Source organism: Sprattus sprattus (assembly GCF_963457725.1).
Source record: "Sprattus sprattus genome assembly, chromosome: 13".
Taxonomy (NCBI): Eukaryota; Metazoa; Chordata; class Actinopteri; order Clupeiformes; family Clupeidae; genus Sprattus; species Sprattus sprattus.
In genome coordinates this window covers 5,429,933-5,448,226 of record NC_137911.1, presented here as the reverse complement: position 1 = coordinate 5,448,226, position 18,294 = coordinate 5,429,933, and the positions used below count along the sequence as shown (strand labels likewise).

At 45.0% G+C, this 18,294-nt stretch overlaps 1 protein-coding gene across 1 annotated transcript in view; it reads left to right on the top strand.

The window, feature by feature from the left end:
• sntg2 (syntrophin, gamma 2) overlaps positions 1-18,294 on the top strand; it is a gene marked incomplete at both ends in the record, with an annotated part of 61,603 nt that overhangs the window by 26,159 nt on the left and 17,150 nt on the right. Inside the window, 8 exons of the mRNA XM_080850096.1 lie at positions 9,590-9,727; positions 10,313-10,369; positions 11,065-11,122; positions 11,777-11,820; positions 12,299-12,340; positions 13,330-13,417; positions 13,751-13,842; positions 17,241-17,368. Coding sequence (XP_080706222.1) covers positions 9,590-9,727; positions 10,313-10,369; positions 11,065-11,122; positions 11,777-11,820; positions 12,299-12,340; positions 13,330-13,417; positions 13,751-13,842; positions 17,241-17,368 — 647 coding nt within the window. The remainder of the gene's footprint in view (positions 1-9,589; positions 9,728-10,312; positions 10,370-11,064; positions 11,123-11,776; positions 11,821-12,298; positions 12,341-13,329; positions 13,418-13,750; positions 13,843-17,240; positions 17,369-18,294) is intronic.

Below are 18,294 nucleotides of genomic sequence, written 5' to 3'. Positions count from 1 at the left end.
CTATCACTAAGGAAGGCCTTAAATACCATAAAGCTAAATTGAAAGCAGGTGAGAAAGAACAGGTCACAGACTTTAAAACTGGGCTCGTTAGGTCAATGACCTTTGCTTCTGCAACATGACGTCCATAGTACATGTCCTGCGGCACCGTCAGAGACGATACAAGCCTCGTCAGTATGTCCAACGAGGTAATTTCATTGAGCAGTACTCAAATGATGAGCTTTATGCACGTTTTAGATTTCGAAGAGAAGATATTTTGTATATATGTGAAATTCTTCGCCCACATCTTCAACGTCCTACAAGAAGGAGTCATGCCTTAAGTGTGGAGGAGCAGGTGCTTATTGCCCTACGTTTCTTTGGGTTCACCCGCAGACTGGAGAACAGTTTCTACCCTAAGGCCATCAGACTCCTAAATGAACAATAATGAACATTAATGCACTCTCATCACTTGTTATGTTATGTTATATCATGTTGGAGTACTTATATGTTTATATGTTTATATGTTATGTCTTGTTATGTTATGGTAGTGTGGTATGGTGTCCTGTCCTAAGAATTTCAGTGCCCAGTCCAACTCTGTTGTTCTGTGTATCTGACAATAAAAAGACTTGACTTGACTTGACTTGACACTGTGGCACAAGAAAGCCATACAACAGTGGAAACACATCGAGCATGGCCACGCATTTACAGCGACATCACCCCGGTGTTTCACTGACAGGAGTGAAACCGAAAGCGGCTCAACAACCGCTCATAAACAAAAAGACAAAACATGTTTATTTTGTTTTGTTTTTTTGCTGATCCGAAAAATGATCCGATCCGTGACTGATCCGAGGAAAGATCCGAACCGTGAGTTTTTTGATCCGTTGCACCCCTACCTGTAACACAACTAGCAAATCCCAAGAGGCTAAAAGATGCCTGACAGGAACTCTAAGACGCCTTACCACAGCCATAAAGCGCGAAACCAATGGGTGGTTACCGGGAGATTTGCCATTAATGCCAGTATGGCATGCAGAGATGGCTGCTAAGTATACTTTGTTGGTAGAAGCCGCCTTCCCCTCATCGAATAATTGCTGCAAGAATTATAGGATGATGCCCAGAGCGCAGTTAATGGGGTCGTGCTGGAACATGCGCCACTTGAGCGTATACAGAGATCGGGTAGACGTTGCCCGAGCGCTCTGTATATTATTCACCACTGAATCTGACAGGCCTGAAGCTAAGAGCCTGTTCTTCTCAGGTGCCAGGCTGTGAGCTGCCACAGCTCCGGTCTGGGGTGCCAGACCATCCCGTGAGCTTGCGAGAGGAGATCTCTGAGCTCCCACGGAGGCTGCGCTGACATTCTGATTAAATCCGCTAACCATGGCTGATTGGGCCTATGGGGCGCTACCAGTATCAGTTCTATGCCCTCCTCCTCCACCCTGCAGACTAATTGATGCAGAAGAGGGATCGGAGGAAACGCGTAAAGACGCATGCTGGGCCATTGCTGGCTCAGTGCGTCAACGCCTAGTGGAGGGTTGTTGCCTCCTAGCGAAAACCACAGAGGGCAGCAAGTGTTTTGCCTGTTCGCGAACAGGTCCACCTGTGCCCTGTAAAATCGCAGCCAAATCTGGTCGACCACCTGACGATGGAGGCACCAGTCTGCTGCTTGAGGGTTTCCCCTCGACAATAGGTCTGCTCCGTAAGTGAGATGACCTGGAATGTGCACCACTCTGATAGAGCGAACATGGTCCGCTGCCCACAAGAGAAGTCGGTTTGCCCATAGGTAAAGCGCAAGGGAGCGCACCCCCCCTTGAAGATTTATATATGCCATGGCGGACGTGTTGTCCGTCCTGACGAGTACATGTTGCCCGCTTAGTATGTGTAGAAAATGCCGAAGAGCTAGAAAAATCGTTTGCAGTTCTAACACATTTATATGTGACGCGGCTTGCGCTGATGACCAACGACCTTTCACAGATTCCCCTTCGCAGATCGCGCCCCAGCCTGTAGTGGAGGCGTCTGTGGTTACGACAATGCGGCCCGTCACTATGCCTAGTGGAGCCGCGGTCGAGAGTAAATGCGGGGTTTGCCAGATGGCTAGAGCCTGCCAGCATCTGCAATCTACTGTGATCAAGCGAAACTTGTCCCCGGTAGAGCTGAGCTTTAAGGACAGATACCACCCCTGAAATGGCCGCGCTGGCAGCATCCCCAGTGGGAGCGCAACGGCGGCAGCTGCCATCAAACCCAACAGTTTTTGACAGCGAAGAGATGTGACTTTTTGCCCCAGTCTGAACTGTTGCACACATGCCCTGATGACATCTATTCTTGCCTGAGACAGACCGACCGTCATTGGGACGGAGTTCACTGTCATGCCCAGGAAATGAGCAGTCTGCCGTGGGCATAATACGCTCTTTTCCTTGTTGACCACGAATCAGAGGCAATACAGTTGCGCCACCACAAGATGGCACTCTTGCACCGCCTCTGCCTCTGAGCGAGACCCCATCAGCCAATCGTCTAGATAATTGAATAGGCGAATGCCTATTTTTCTTAACGGGGCAATGGCAGCTTCCACGCATTTTGTAAAAACTCTCAGAGCTAGGGACCGAAAGGGAGCGTGTGGAATTGGTATGCTATTCCGCCGAATGCAAATCTCAGATATCTGTGATGTCTGGGATGAATCGGTATGTGGAAATACGCATCTTTTAGATCTATCGTGACCAGCCAATCGTTTGGCTTTATGAATTGAACTAGATGGCGTGGAGTAAACATTTTGAACTTCAACGGCATCAGAGCTTTGTTCAATACACGTAGATCCAATATAGGGCGATAATTCCCGTCCTTCTTTGGGACGAGGAAATATCTGCTAAAGTGGCCGGAATTCATTTCCTCTGGCGACACTACACTTATTAGCCCTCTTTACGAGTAACGCGTCTATCTCCTGTTGTAGGAAATCTATGCGATCTCGCCGCACCAATTGATTGAATGACGCCCCTGAACTTGGGAGGAGGTCTGGCGAACTGCAGTGTGTAGCCCACCGACACCGTCCTCAGCACCCAGGGCGAGACTGCGCATGCGCGCCAGCTTACAACGCAGTCTGCCAGGCTGGGAGATAAGTTGAATTTGTCGGGACCTAGCCCGCTCATGACCAATCTGTCTTAACCTAGATCTGCCCCCGCTCCTAGGGAGGAGGGTGAGATCTGGGGTTTCCCCCTCATGGTTTGAATAAAAAATTGGTTTTGCGAATGCAACGGGTGCATCCCGGGAGGGGATAAACAATGACGCATCTGGCGACCTTCCCAGGTGGTGGCGGGCACACCACCTCCCCCCCCCCCTTTCTTTTCAGGGGACGACGTGCATCAGGGCGCTGCCAGCTTGCCTAGCCCTCTCGTGCCACGGTGTGTATGTTTGTGCGTGGACCCGGTGCTTTGCTGGGCAGCTGGCTGTAGCTGCTTTGCGGCGGGCTGGGCTGGCGGCCGGAACCGGTTCTTGTTCCAGCCGCGGCGCACAGGCACCCGGTGGTGCTGGAGAGCGGAACCCTGCGCTTCACGCCCTGGGCCGGTGTGGATTGCCCTGGAGAGGACTGTGGCTCGGAGCTGCTGGACCTTGGCATCCACACCTGGAAAGCCTTGCGGCTTTTTTGTTCGGTCTCGACGGTCTCATCGTCCCCCAATCGAGCAGCAAGCTCTGTGAGGAGCTTGGCCTGATAACGTTGAGGCAGGGTGGAACACGCCAACTGCCCCGCAGCTAAATAAGCCTTCTCGGCCAGAACCGCCATATGTCTCGCGGACTTCGTGGGTAGCACGGGTTTCTGGCTGAGGCGCATCGTTGAGGAAGCAGGCGAGAGGTAACCTGCTACGGTATCCTCCACTGGTGGAAAGGAGAGGTAGCTCCTCTCCTTAGCACGGTCCAGCTGGAAGTAAGCCGCAAAGCCCGGAACCAGAGCGCGCCCTGAGTCACAAGCCCATGAGGTTTCCAGCTCCTCGTGAACCTCTTCAAAGAAGGGGATCGACGAGGGAGCCGGAGCGGGCGGGCCACCATAATACTCCCCGTCCAGCAATGCAGAACGCACGCTGGGTGGGGGAGGGAGGGTGAAACCAAGCCGGCTCACCGCCCTCCTTGCTACCTCGTGTAGCTGGTGGCCCAGGGTCCGGGAGAGCGGCACAGGCTGCGTAGCCCGAGGTGCGTCACCCAGAACCATGTCTGTGTCCTCCCCGTCCGAGCCGTGCTCGAACGGGTCGTCCAACAGACTCTCTCGCTCCAAGTCGACGTCCCGTTGAATATCCTTGTAGCACTCAGAGCTAGTAAGGGAATTTAATCCGACAACTCACCAAATCGAAAGAGTAAAAAGCACACAAGAACAAGAATAACGCTGAGCGTGAGAAGTAGTATTATCCGATCTTGACTTCGAAGGAGAAGAGTTAAAAGAGGGTGAGCGATGTAGTCACCCCCTATTTAAGGGTACCTGAGGGGGTGGGCTCAGGGCGGTGATTCGTCGCAATTCGGCCTTCCGGCGTGAATAGATAGTGCTTCGATTGGTCCATAACAGAGTCATGTCCCGAATGTTACATCGCAGTATTTGCAATAGGGAACCTAGTGTGATGGTTAAAAATATTTAAACTTACTCATACAGTTCCTCCTCAGATGGTTTGGTAAGTTAGTAGGAAGTGGTAGCTCCATATTCCATCACCAATTATTGTCCCTTGGAATTTAAAGCTTGGTAGGAATAAAATACTGTTCTCTCCATGCCTCAATTAACATGAGTAAGTGGACATGTAATACATCTCCTTCAATGGAATTCCATTTACTTCCAAATGTCAGGGCTTGCCTCAAAATAATGAAATTATACTTGGACCTGGGTGGAGTGATGTAAACAGTCGTCTTTCTGCCGTGTGGACAAGCCTATCTCCTCCCTCAACGCCACAGGTAATGTCAAAGTCTTTAGCATGTGAAGATTAGAACAAATGAAGGGGTGGGTGTTTTTGCTGTCCTACTGGTGCTGTGAATTATACATATACATACCAGAATGTCTGACTTGTTTTAGGTACTCTTCAAAGAGTAGTTTCATTTGTCATTGTTTAAATGGGAAGAATACGCCTCCTGTTTGAGTGATACTATAGACTGGATGCCAGCCCGAACTTAGCCCCGCCCACAAAATTTGAGGTTGGGAAGTTCGGTCTGGCATTGCGCCGTTGGGGAGAAATTGTGGTTGATCCAAAAACGGATCTAGCCAATCAAATTGTCAGGGCGGGCTTTATACGATGATGGACAGATGGCTTGAGTTGAATTAACAGTAGATTCGAAATCGTACCAAGATGGCGGCGTCTTGGGAGCCTGTTAGTGGGAAATATTTAATGTGAATTTTTTATGTCTACATTGACTCGGTTAGTTGTGTATGTGCAACACGAATGTTGCAGAGTATTGAAGGTCTTAACTGAAGCTCTCTAGACCATTATTGTTAGGTTATTGCTAACGCTTAGACCAAAAACCCATTGAAATACATAGTAGCTAGCTAGCCTCGCTGCTAATAAGTATAACGTGAACATGCATATCTCACAGATATTGACAGCGCATTCATTTTGAAAGGGGAACAGAAAAACGCGATTAAGGCATTTGACGATCGAAAAGATGGTTTTGCCGTCCTTCCTACGGGATCCGGTAAAAGTTTAATGTTTCAGATGGTCATACTACGTTGCTCTGATTGGTTCTAGGTATCCAATTGAGCGAAGAGGCAGTTTCTTCCCTGGTTCGTTGAAACATGCCCCATAATCACAGCTCAATGGGGCAGTATCAAACTCATATTCTGACTAGAATTATGAGTATGACATCGTCATCGGCTAGTGATACTATGGTACAAAGATTGGATTTGAGATGGCATCGTTCCCCCAGAGGGTTAACACACAATCACGCTGAATTGCAATCTTTCTTCCTGATGTACAGTAATTAGTGTGCATCAGTGTCTTAAATCCCATGTTGTTTACAGCTTTGAACGGCACCATATACCTAGCTAGATAAAATGTGACTGCCTCTTTCACCTCTTCCCATCGTTGGCTGCTTTGATCGTATTTTTTTTACCACGCTAATGCATCTGTCAATGATAACTGTTTACATTTCGGAACCTTGTGAGATTCAGATGAGTGCGGTTGTTGAATACATTTATCGTATTAACTCTGGAAGTGCCGACCGTTGCACAACAAAATCTACACAAAACTCTGCCTTGAGAAATATCTGACTACACAGGCGAACCACTGCCCAGTACTGGGAGCCGAGTCCGTTTTTGGCACCAGCTCCTCGTCCACCATGTTGAATTGTTTTACAAAAAATATGCATGAAAAAGACCTATGAAAGAGTCAATCAGCATAGCCATCTTGTAGGCAACCATTCTGTTGGTTTGTCAACATAACGTGTATACACACCATCAAAGCTTTATGTGAAGTTCAGATACATTAGTAGGAGGACATAAAATGTGATTTTCTCCATGATTCATCAGAAAAATAAATCATGGACGTCTTCAGTTCTATCGTGATATAAAATAGATCATGGACGTCTTCAGTTCGATCATGATATGGAATAGATCATGGATGTCTTCAGTTACATTAGTAGAAGGGCGTAAAATGAGACATGATTTGTCTAAGAAATTGATTATGGACGTCTTCAGTTCACTCATGATATAAAATAGTCAGAGCGCCCAGCACAGGTGTATGTATGAATTTCAGCTAAACTTGAACTGTCATCAAACATTGTGGCCTTAGTGAGAAATATCACTCCTAAATCTAGCGTGCTATGCATTGGCTCATTTGTACTACTCTTCTTATGAAAGGGACAAGTTTAAGGGCAGTGACAGTTTACCTTAAACAAGATGACTAAGCTTTCAGACCCATGGACCTTAAAGTGTTCTTGTCTAGGCTGCAAATTGACTCAATGATACATTTGTTGCTTAAAACTGTGGCCTTCATCAAAGCAATTAAATTTATTTTGTGTATACAATGTTTTCCATTGTTTAGCCTTGTAGGAATTTTCACTTGCTATCTGAAGCCCTTTCATTGTTTAATAAGGACTTGTATGTGATTTCTTTGAAGACATGCTTCACTCATTCTCTTGAGTGAATGCATCATTTGATCTATGACTGATTTGTACATAAGACTGTGGTATGCAGCAGGCAGAGCATTGTGTGCACTGACTTGAGTAAACCTGTCTTGTAGGTTGTCTTGTCTCCCAATCATGCACCGACATCAATCATGTTGCAGTAGTGTGAGCAGAGGTAACCTCAACCCAGGGGAAATGCTGTCATGAAGGCCTAATCCATGTTTCATTATTTGCAAGTGATCCGTTTGTTATTTTGTTCTTTGTTGTTTTTGCAGTGGTTGTTATTCTGGATAGGGGATGAATGAGAGAGGTGAGAGAGAAAGAAGGAGGGAGGGAGGGAGGGACAGAGAGAGAAATGATAAAAATAAACAGCATGCCTCTCTAGCCAGCAACATCCAGAGCTTGTCATCTGGCCATTTCCTTTTGGAAACACAAATGCCTGTGATGTGTAACTCCATTGACAGTAAGCTATAAAAGAGCTACAAAGCTATAAAGAGTTTTCATTTTCTAGCCAAGAGTATTCTTTGACTTGATTGGCCTCTTATCATTCTCATTGTTATTATTCAGGGTTATGTGTCAGGGGAACTACACATTTGTTTTTAGATCAATGAACATTAAGGTTACAGTTATATTTGCTGGACTGAAATACTCAAAGGTAAAAAAAAAAATACATAGCCTTGGTACCCTGCTGTATTATACTCGGATTCAGCATTAGTTTTATATCATGGCTTTCAGTTTTATAATTTCTCACCAGCAAATGCACTGCATCACTATCGTCAAATAACCTCTGTATCTTGTTGGACGTTTGACAGTTGGATACGTCTGGCCAAGACTAACATTTAAATGTACAGTTCATGATTCTGATGAAAGGTTGTTGATATTTTTGCTCAAATTACGCACCTCCCTTCCATGCTCCGGAAGAAACATGTTGATTGGCCAGAATTGTGTTTGGCTCAGTCTGAACCATTATGTTTGTTTTACATTTACAGAGCCAGGACTGTGTGGGTTTCTTTTTGTTTTGGAGAGCCCACTAAGTGGACATCAAGAGGACTGTGAGGAGTAATTTGCTGAATTTGACAATGACAGTATTGAATTAGAAACACAGACTCCATCCTTAATGCACAGAGGTTCTACAGATGGATGCTGCATTCTCACAGGCCTCCGAGGCAGAGCAGGAGGGCCTTGCCCTGCACTCAGGGACATGTGTTAGGGTGTGCTTCCACAGGGTTCCAGCCTGACCACCACAGTGTGCTTTGATTAATCATCCTGGCCCTTCAGAGAGCCAAAGGGAGGGTGCTGTGACCTACATCTCTATCTCAGGGGGAAGAAGACGAGGTGAGAAGAAGAACTAGGGCAAGTCTGAGAGGCTTTCAATGGGAACCAATGTGGTTGAGTTCCCCACAAAATAAAAATAGACAGATGTAGCTCATTTGTGAGGAATACAAATATGGTGAGGTGTACAAGCAGGTCTCAGGAGAATGCTTTTAATGAAACTAACCTATATATCTTGACACCACTGTGAGTATTACGAGTTTTGGTTTATATGTGGTCATTGGAACAAATGTAGTGTGTATGTAGCCTAATTGCTGGGTGAGGGAGCTAATCCAATAGCAGGTTTGGCCGAAAACAACACTTTGTGTGACCATACCGCATAGTGGAGAAGTGGTTGAGTTGGATATACAGCATATTTCTTTTTCATTCCTTTGTGTCCTTACTGATATTACAGCAATTTGTTACTTTTAAGCTGGAAAAGCTGTGGCCTTCAGTTTGTTTTTATTTGCTCTCTGTGCAAACTTGATCATTTACACACACTCCAAGCACAGATATTTTTTCAATTTAACAGCCACAGGAATACACACTTGGGATTAATTTCAACTGTAACTAAATTAACTGCACTCTGAAGAGTGTTTTGTATCTGTCTTTAAATTCCTCCTTTTTTCCTACCTGAAATAACGTGCCTAAATATTGTGGGGCTGAAAATACATTTCTCTGGCACATATTCAATTAACCTGAGGCTGCCGGAAAAGTCTCTCTACACAAAGCTGAAATCAATCTTGGGAATTGCATTGTGCTCCCACTGTTCTTGAGCTGACAAAACAAAGACCATGCATCACCTTTAGCATGCCCACCCCAGGTGTATATGCTACCTCTGTAAAGCATTCCTGCCATAGCTGATGAGGACATTATTTACTAAATGGCTCACATTTTTACTTTGATGTATTCCATTGATAAGTTGAACATAAACCCTCGTGAACTGATTTTTTTTTCAGGCAAGATATGGGACTGAATCAGATTCAAAAACACATTGAATGGATATAAACCCTCAATATGTAGGCCAAGGCTATGTTTCAAGGAGACCATGTCAGATTTTTTTTTTTCATTTGTTTTCTAGAATGTTCCCTCCTAAACCCGTGTGTATTCTCAGCACATCCTCGTCAGGTGTGCTTTAAAGATTATTGGCCTGCTGTGTGCTCTGGGTATAAAACCACTCGGTCCACAGCCATCTCACTAACAAAGGTCCAATATCCTTTATCAACAGACAAAATCCGGCCTTGCCCTGGTGTATAATGAAGATAGCGGTAATACCTACGATATCCGTCTAAAGCTGTCGAAAGAGATGCTCACCATACAGAAACAGGATGTGGTCTGTGTGCACGGAGGAGACCCCCACTTAAATGTAAGTACTTAGACTTTTCTAGAACACTAGCCAAAAAAACTGATTTTGCCTTTCTAACATTTATTTTTATTTTTGTCTTATTTACAGTTGACAGACATGTTCATTTTTCATAGGCTGTGATTGTTGATTGTTGTGAGTAATTCAGCTTTTTCAGGGGAGGCCTTTCCCAGCAGAGCATTGCTTAGAATCAGTGGAGGGAGAGGCCCAAGAGTATTTTTCATTATATGTGACATCCCATTTTCAATGCTTTATGGTCAGGGCACAAACTTCATGTGGAGCTTGTGTCTGTTATGTATTCAGCCCTCATGCCATTCGGGCTCACAGTGGCCCCTGCCTTCTTGTTGACTTTACTGTGATGTGCTGGGTAGAACTGATACAGAGTTTACTGAGTAGCACTGGATCTCAACAAGCATGGTTACTGTGTTAAAGGTACGGATGATAAAATACTTCACTCTTTATAGATGGTATTTGACAAGCTATTTGTCTCAGGTTACCTTCATCACAAGCCGGTTGGAATTATGGCTGTGCATACACTTACTTGCTCTCTGTTATTATTTTACCAAACTAAATTCCCATTTTCTAAAGCACAGAACTGTTGTACTTCGAAGACAGCCGACTGGAGGTCTCGGACTAAGCATCAAAGTAGGTTTCATTTAATTGCTTTTTATCTTTCTTTTTGTCATCCATTATTTGGCCACTCCATTCTCATCAGTCTTACAGCACAGAGGAAGTGTAGTGTACTGTGTGACAAATCCATTGGGTAAAAGACAGATCAAGATGTAAATACTCTCTTGAAATGCAGCTTTGATAAAGCCATTGATCTGAGCTGGAGTGGTTCATTGAACATATCTGTGGCTGTGGATCTGTCAACAGTACAGTGCATTGAACATATCTGTGGATCTGTCAACAGTACAGTGCATTGAACATATCTGTGGATCTGTCAACAGTGCAGTGCATTGAACATATCTGTGGATCTGTCAACAGTGCAGTGCATTGAACATATCTGTGGATCTGTCAACAGTACAGTTCATTGAACATATCTGTGGATCTGTCAACAGTACAGTGCATTGAACATATCTGTGGCTGTGGATCTGTCAACAGTACAGTGCATTGAACATATCTGTGGATCTGTCAACAGTACAGTTCATTGAACATATCTGTGGATCTGTCAACAGTACAGTGCATAGAACATATCTGTGGCTGTGGATCTGTCAACAGCACAGTGCATGGAACTTATCTGTGGCTGTGGATCTGTCAACAGTGCAGTGCATTGAACATATCTGTGGCTGTGGATCTGTCAACAGTGCAGTGCATTGACTCATTGTTTTGCCTTTCAGGGGGGTGCTGAACACAAAGTGCCTGTGGTCATTTCAAAGCTTTTTAAAGATCAAGTAGGTAAGGCCATATTGCAGTCTCCTATGTGTCAGTCCACCCCAGACAGAGTGAAGGTCAGAATAATTTAGTTTTTTTAGCTTTTAATCTGTGGTTAATAGTGCTAAAGTAAGTGTTTTAGAAAGCTGTGAGTTGCCAACATGAGACCAGACCCATGTCACCCAAACCTTTCCCCTAGCAGAATATGGATCACTTGGTCACAGATGAATGTAACGTAATTGGTCTATGCCATGTCATGTTAGATGAGCCATTCCCCTTTGCAATATCCAGGGGTTTTGATTATAGTTTTCTCAGAAAAGTTTCACCCTTTTTTCACTCAAAGTATTGTACTGGGCCAGCTTTCATTAGCTTAGCAGGGCTTCAAAAGATTCCATGGTGCATTATGGTGACGTATCGGCTCTGAGAGTTACACAAATCCTTTCCAAATTGCTAAGAAGTTTCATTGTTTCCATCAGTCATGCCGAGATGAGTTAATATCCAGATTTGTTTAATATTTAGTCATGGATTAGCCTGTTCTTGTCACCCTAGCCTACTTGCTGTTATAATTGGAGACTAGGCAGATGCAGGCATTGATTGCTATTTCCAGCCATTTTCAGTGTATGAAATGACTCATTCTGTGTCAGTGCCTCCATTAACCTCTGGCCCTATCCCCTGCAGCAGATCAGACAGGGATGCTGTTCATCGGTGATGCCGTGTTACAGGTTAGTGTATCCAGCCTGAACCTCCCTTTCTCACTCGGACTACCCAGGGTCATAGGTGCATGTCAGAGGAATGTGCTCCTGCATTTTAATAAAGCTCTTCTCCTCGTCATTTTCCACAAGTCCACCACGCTTTTAACCTCTGCTCCGACTGAGATAGGCTGAAGAGCCGCACTAATGAAATGCTCAGAAATGATTTTGTTTCGTGACCACACTGACTGGTAGGGGCCAGGTGAGGACTTAATTAAATGTCGTCTTGTCAGTGCTTCCCATTACAAAGCCTTTTAGTGAAGACAGGATTAATGTTGTAACTGTCTATACATAAAGTTTGTACAGGAAAAGATATATTCCTTTCTCTATACTCTACTGTCTACTGTATATCAGTTTTGGTATGACATTTATTGTCTGAATTTACATACTGTATGTATTTCCACTTTTATGTATGTAATAACCTGTGATCTCTACTTTTTTTTCTCTATAGGTCAATGGTATCAACGTTGAAAAATGCACTCATGAAGAAGTTGTGAGTATCCCATGTCCTTTCACTGCACATCCAAATCCCCTGCACGCTGAAATCTGTACCGTTTGATGAAATGGCTAAAATAGTGCCTTTGAATCCTGTGTGCAAGTTACCTTTCTAATGCCACAGTTCACAACAAATCAATACGTAGCAAATTCATTACAGTAAGACCTTGCCAAAATTAGAGGACATGGAAGGGGCGCTCTGAAAGATGGGCAAGGCTCTCACTCTCCTGCTCCTCAAGCTCCATACAGCTGTTTTTCATTTACTGGGAGGAAGTCAAGAGACATGATTAATGATGTCTGTCCTCCCTTTAAAAAGCATTTGAGAAAGCAAGGCTCTCACCACTGTTTCACAGAGGGGGGTATGACTGACGCTACAGAGAGTGTTTGAGTGTTCTTGTTGGCAGTCATCACTACTATTGACACGATAGACCGATGGGAAATAATGCATGAATTGTCATATGGAGGAACTCTTACTTGAACTGAATTGAGTGGAGAAATGCTGTTGAATTTGCATTGGCATTGTTTAACCAGAACCGCACAGTGTGGAACGTGTCTTTGCAGAAAGAGAAAATTGGTTCATGACATTGTCTTCATTGTGATTTTGTGACGCAACCATGTCAGATCTTGTAGAAATCAGATGAAAGGACTTTTCGCCAACAGATGGTGAAAGGGTAATTACTTGTCTGAGAGGCAGTTAGCCACCCTCTTACAATCACACTAAGCCTCTATTTAAGGTTGCTGGTCCCCTTCTAATTATACATTGGCAATAGCATGATCCCGCTTGTTGAGTGAGATGTTGGGGCCTCTTTGCTCTGGAGTCCATTCCACTCAATTAAGTGTGCAGCAAGCGTGTAAGAGTGTCTCGTCGTTAGTATGATTTTAATCTGATGGGGCCTTGAGGAGTATCTATGTCCCTACATCACCTTCTCACCACACCAATTTCTGTACTCCCCTCGCTTCCCCCAATCTCCCTCCCGTTCAATGCAGGTCCATCTTCTGCGGACGGCTGGAGATGACGTCACGCTCACTGTTGGGTACCTCAGGGAGGCGCCAGCTTTTTTAAAGCTGCCATTAGGTAACACTTCAGACTTGGAGAGCTAAACAAGAACAGAGGTGTCCGCATCAGGTGTGGAGGTCGTTTTTCAAACTAGTCACAGCTAATACCACATATTTGATGCTAATTTGGACAAACTGGCTGTTTGCATGAACAACAGTCCTTTCAGTATTCATGTTGGTCTCACTATACCATGTACACCACTACATTGAAAGGAAAATTTGGATGAATAGGAGAGACAGAAAGAGATGGAGAGAGAGAGAGGTCAGACTGTGTTCTGGGACATAAAAGGTTTTGCATAGCTATTGCTATAAAGAGACAATGAGGCATTTATGGGGTGTGTGTGCTTCTCAGGCTCTCCAGGCCCTTCCAGTGATGACAGCAGCCGAGCGTCCTCTCCTCTCTTTGACAGTGGTTTACATTTAAATGGGAATTCGAGCAACACGGTGAGTCTTTTTTTCCCCCATATCCCTTTACCACATTTGCCTTGGGGCTTTAAAAAAAAAAAAAAGGTATTGTGCTTTCCACACAGGGGGGAAGATGATGAGACTAGAGAGGCTTTGGCATGACAGAATCGGGTTGTAAATATGGCATTAGCATCGCAGGGTAACTAAAAAGAGAGCTGATGTTTACCTCAAGTACGTGGTGAGATGAGACAGGCTGGCTAACGATAGCAGCAGTGGCTCTGATGGCTCATCCTAGTGTGCTCTAATGTGTGTTGTCTACTGTTGCAACCCCAGAAGTGTTAACCAGGATCTTGCTCTTCACTTAAGAGCTGTGTGTCTGTGTGCAGTGATGGATGGTTAAAGGGTTCAACATCAGTTCAACATGCTGTTGTTATTCTGCTTTGGAACAGATTAACCCTGTAGTTAGCAGTGTGGTTTCATAGGCTAAATGAATGTAGTTGAGCAGCTGTATATCCAAGTGCCTCTGGAGTTGCTGTGGGTTTCTTGGTCCAGATAAAAAGAGAGGACAGTGTAGTGTACTGTAGTAATTTGTTCCTTCCATTTTTTTTTGTCTTGCAATAAGAGAGTTGGCCCTAGAGCCTTGGACATGTAGAGTGGTGCACATACACGCTGGGCTTGTCCTCACCAAAGTCCACTATCCAACCTCCACCCACTGTCAGCTACAACAGTCATATTATTGTGATGGGTCTAATTCTCGAGCTCCCAAAATTTCTGGGACTTGGTGAGTGTGTTTGAGCAAATTTGCACTGACACATGCCTACCTTGGCAGCCAATAAACAAGCAAGCATTGCCTTAATAAGGTATAGCAGAGCTGATCGCAGGGCTGCGCTTTAGATTCGCTGCAGCAAATACTGCCTTTGACAGGGCAGGTGCCTGCCACAGTCTATTAGGCGGCGAGGTATCTCGATGAGTACGCCCTTGTGAGATTAACGAAACGCGGTGGCCAGACTAGCCCCGAGTCACAGGCGCCGCACGCACACCCACTGAAACGAGGCAGGAGGTGCACGCGGGGGAGTCATTAGGCAGTAATTAATCGCCAAGGAGAATGAGACGTTATGCAGGCAAGAGTGAGCCATTGAGGAAATGTGACATTTGGGTCCAGGCACTTCTGTTGCAGCACGCCACGTGCTTCTTCAGCTCATTCTTCATGTGCGCACCATGTGTGCAATATGAATGACAAGGTCTTTCGAGGGCTTGGGAAGGCCTCACTAATGAAGTGGCGTGGAGGAAGCGCGAGGACGGACCACAGCAAATACACAGGAATGATGCGACAGAATGCATCTGGGTTTTTTTTCGTTTCTTTTTTTTCTAATTTAGATGGGGAACAACGAACACAGATTCTTCATTATTAAACATTGGAATGTCACGCTGTGTGTCCAATTACTTGGCGTCACCCGTGAACAAACGATCGTCCCTTGCTCGCTGCCTCCCGGTTGGAGGGTGTGAGAGTGTGCGAAAAGACAGGCCATGCTTTCCCCCTAATTGCTGAGTCAACAGAGTCGGTGTACTCCTGTATTTGCCAAATGAGCTTTTTGATCCTCTTTTAGGCTCGCTCATTTCCGCGCCTGAAGGTGATTAGAATTCACTAAGCTTGTCATCCCCTCTAGGCAGCTTCGACATTGAAATGATTGACAGTGTTTTCCTTTCACAGAGCCCAGGAGGGGCACGCATTGATTCATTTACATGCCAGCAAATAATTAGAATGGCACCTGGTGTTGCGAGGGGACACATCTTGAGGTATGGCAGAGGGAGTGATGGGAAGGACAACAATGTCAGCTTAGTTCCTGCCTGGCCAGGTCTACATGCCCAAACTGACACCGCATCACTCTAATCTGTCCTGACATCACAACAATATTGTATTCCTTGTCATCTCATCTCCTACCCTGGTGTGGCTTGACATGAAAGTCAAATCAAGTTTAATTATCCAGCATTGGCCTGCAAAAACATCGCAAAGGGAGAGGATCAGCCTATGGGAAGTGGTGGCGGCGTAATTGGCTTTGGCACCCAACTTTTGATTAGATCAGAAGGAGAGGAGTCCACTTATAAGACACTGTGTTAAAGCTCTGGACCAGGGAGCAAATGACACAGTGTGAGGAGGCTTGGCGCTTGTGGCTGTTATCCAAACAGCTCCCTGACATGTCTGCAGGGGCATGGAATCAGTGTGGTCTGAAGTGCCTTTTTTTCTCATCAACAATCACCTTGACCATGGGTCAGAAACAAGTCAACAGTTTCTACCTTTTTCATCCTTGGAAATGTCAAGTAAACTGGCATGGATTACATTTACTGTAGGCATCTTTGGTTTCATTAAGCTAAACTAAGCTAAAGTCAATGCTGTGATTGCCTGGTAATTAGCATGTAAAGTGGTGCACATATATGCTGTGCTTGTCCTCACAGACCCACTATCCAACCTTGACCTACTGTAAGAGCACACAGTGATATTAGTCTTATAACTGTACACTGACTGAACAGGCATCTTACCACAATCAAATATCTCCCGCCCTATGTTGTGTCTGTGGCAGATGTTGGTCTTATCTGACTAAAGTAGTAATGCTGACTGGATCAGTGGATCACTGTGTATCAGAAGTAAGACTTGAAACATCTGATTCTGAAGGAATGCATATTTCTAAAAAAAGATAGGTCACTTTCATGGACAGTGAATCACAAAGCAGTGAATCCCCAGACCCTCACTTGAAGGGGGTCAAGTCTATGTGCTGTGCCAGGAAAAAGGGAGGCCATGCCTGTGAAAAGCAATTTTTCCATTTCTGTTTGTTCAGTGAAGCAGCCCACTTTCAACAAACACTAGTTGAATTAAGGTTGTGTCTTTAAAGCAGGAAAGGGCACTGTGACAGGCTTCCATGCCGTGTTTAAAGTGTACATGCAAAAGTTTACAGATAGGATGTATAATGTGTGCACACACCCTGCCAATACTCTTATTAACACTAGCATGTGCTATTCCCCAGTAACAGGCTTCTGTGATAGCCCCGAAGAAATGTTGCACTCAGAATGAACACTGTGCTTGTTTAAATGAGTCTCATTTGTCTTTGAGGGACCCTCTCATCAGCCCTCATGATAACTCTCCATTTGTCTAAGGCAGCATGATCACACTAATGAACGGCGTGGTGACACAGTAGTAGCAGCAGCAGCGCAAGAGCAGAACACAGCAGCTGCTTCACGAGAATGGAAATGCACCATGAATGTTATTGGATTGGAGGATGCTGTTGAACTCTGATCACTGCACCCTTCACTGATCAAAGATGAGATACTTATCCTCTTGCCCCTCTTTCTTTCCCCTACCTTCTGTCTCTCTCTCTCTTTCCTTCTCTCTCTCTCTGTCTGCCTTTTCTGCTTCTTTTCTCTATGTCATTAATTCTGTGTAGGCCCCGTCGTCGCCCTCCTCACCCTCGGCTAATGAACCAAAGTATGAGAAGCGCTGGGTGGACGCGGTGTCCCTCCCTCTGGCCATGGCCCGGGTCTCCAGACACAAAGCCGGAAGCCATAAATTAAGGTGCAGTAATCCCGTGCCACCTAACTCACCCCAGCTCCCTGCCTCCTCCACACACTGTTTACGTAGCGACGACTGTTTGGGTGCTTCGCAGCCTTTTTTTCCATTCCGTGGGCGAGGACGTGAGCAATTACGTTAAACCCAATATCTATGCACAAGCATGATGTATGGAAAGGTTGCTGATCCTGCATCAGCACGGGGAGGCCTGCAGGTTAATGAAACCAAGTCCCTCCTTCAGATGACCCACCCAAGATGAAGACAAGGAGGCAAACATTGCACAGCATTAGAGCGCTTTTATATCCACCAATTAGCTTTGATGATGAGCATTAACTAGACTCAGATCAATGGAGGAGAAATATTCTGAAGAATGGTGACGCACTGAAAATGACCAATCTGTGTACATGACGATGAGCAACTAATGAAAATATGTCTTATTAGTTCCCTCATTAATTAGACTAGTTCCCTTTGCCGTTTTTTTTTTCTGATCATTAATTTAATTAGTTTGCACTCACAGAGGAATCAATGCATCATTTCTTTGCTGAAGGCATCTTAGAATAAGGTAGATTTCTCAGATCTAATCACTGTGAAGGGTAATTAGGAGTGGGCCTGTTTGCTCCAATTAGTCTCTACTTGCAGTTTAATATTCTGAATGTGTGACTGCTTACATGTCATTACTGGAATCTGTATGGCCGTTTGCCTCTGATCCTACTTCTCTTTCAAGTAGGTTTGGTCATATACGAAGCCACTCTGTGGATTGAAATAGTCTATCATTTCAATTTCAGATGTGTTCATCTGATGAAACTCTTTTTCTGCTCAGTGGTCTTAAACTGTGCTTCTTCTTTCCCTGAACTCCCTACCAGGGCTTAGCCTTGGCCCCCAGTGCTGCTTACCCAGTCCTTTTCTATTTCCTGCCTGCCTGCCTGCCTGCA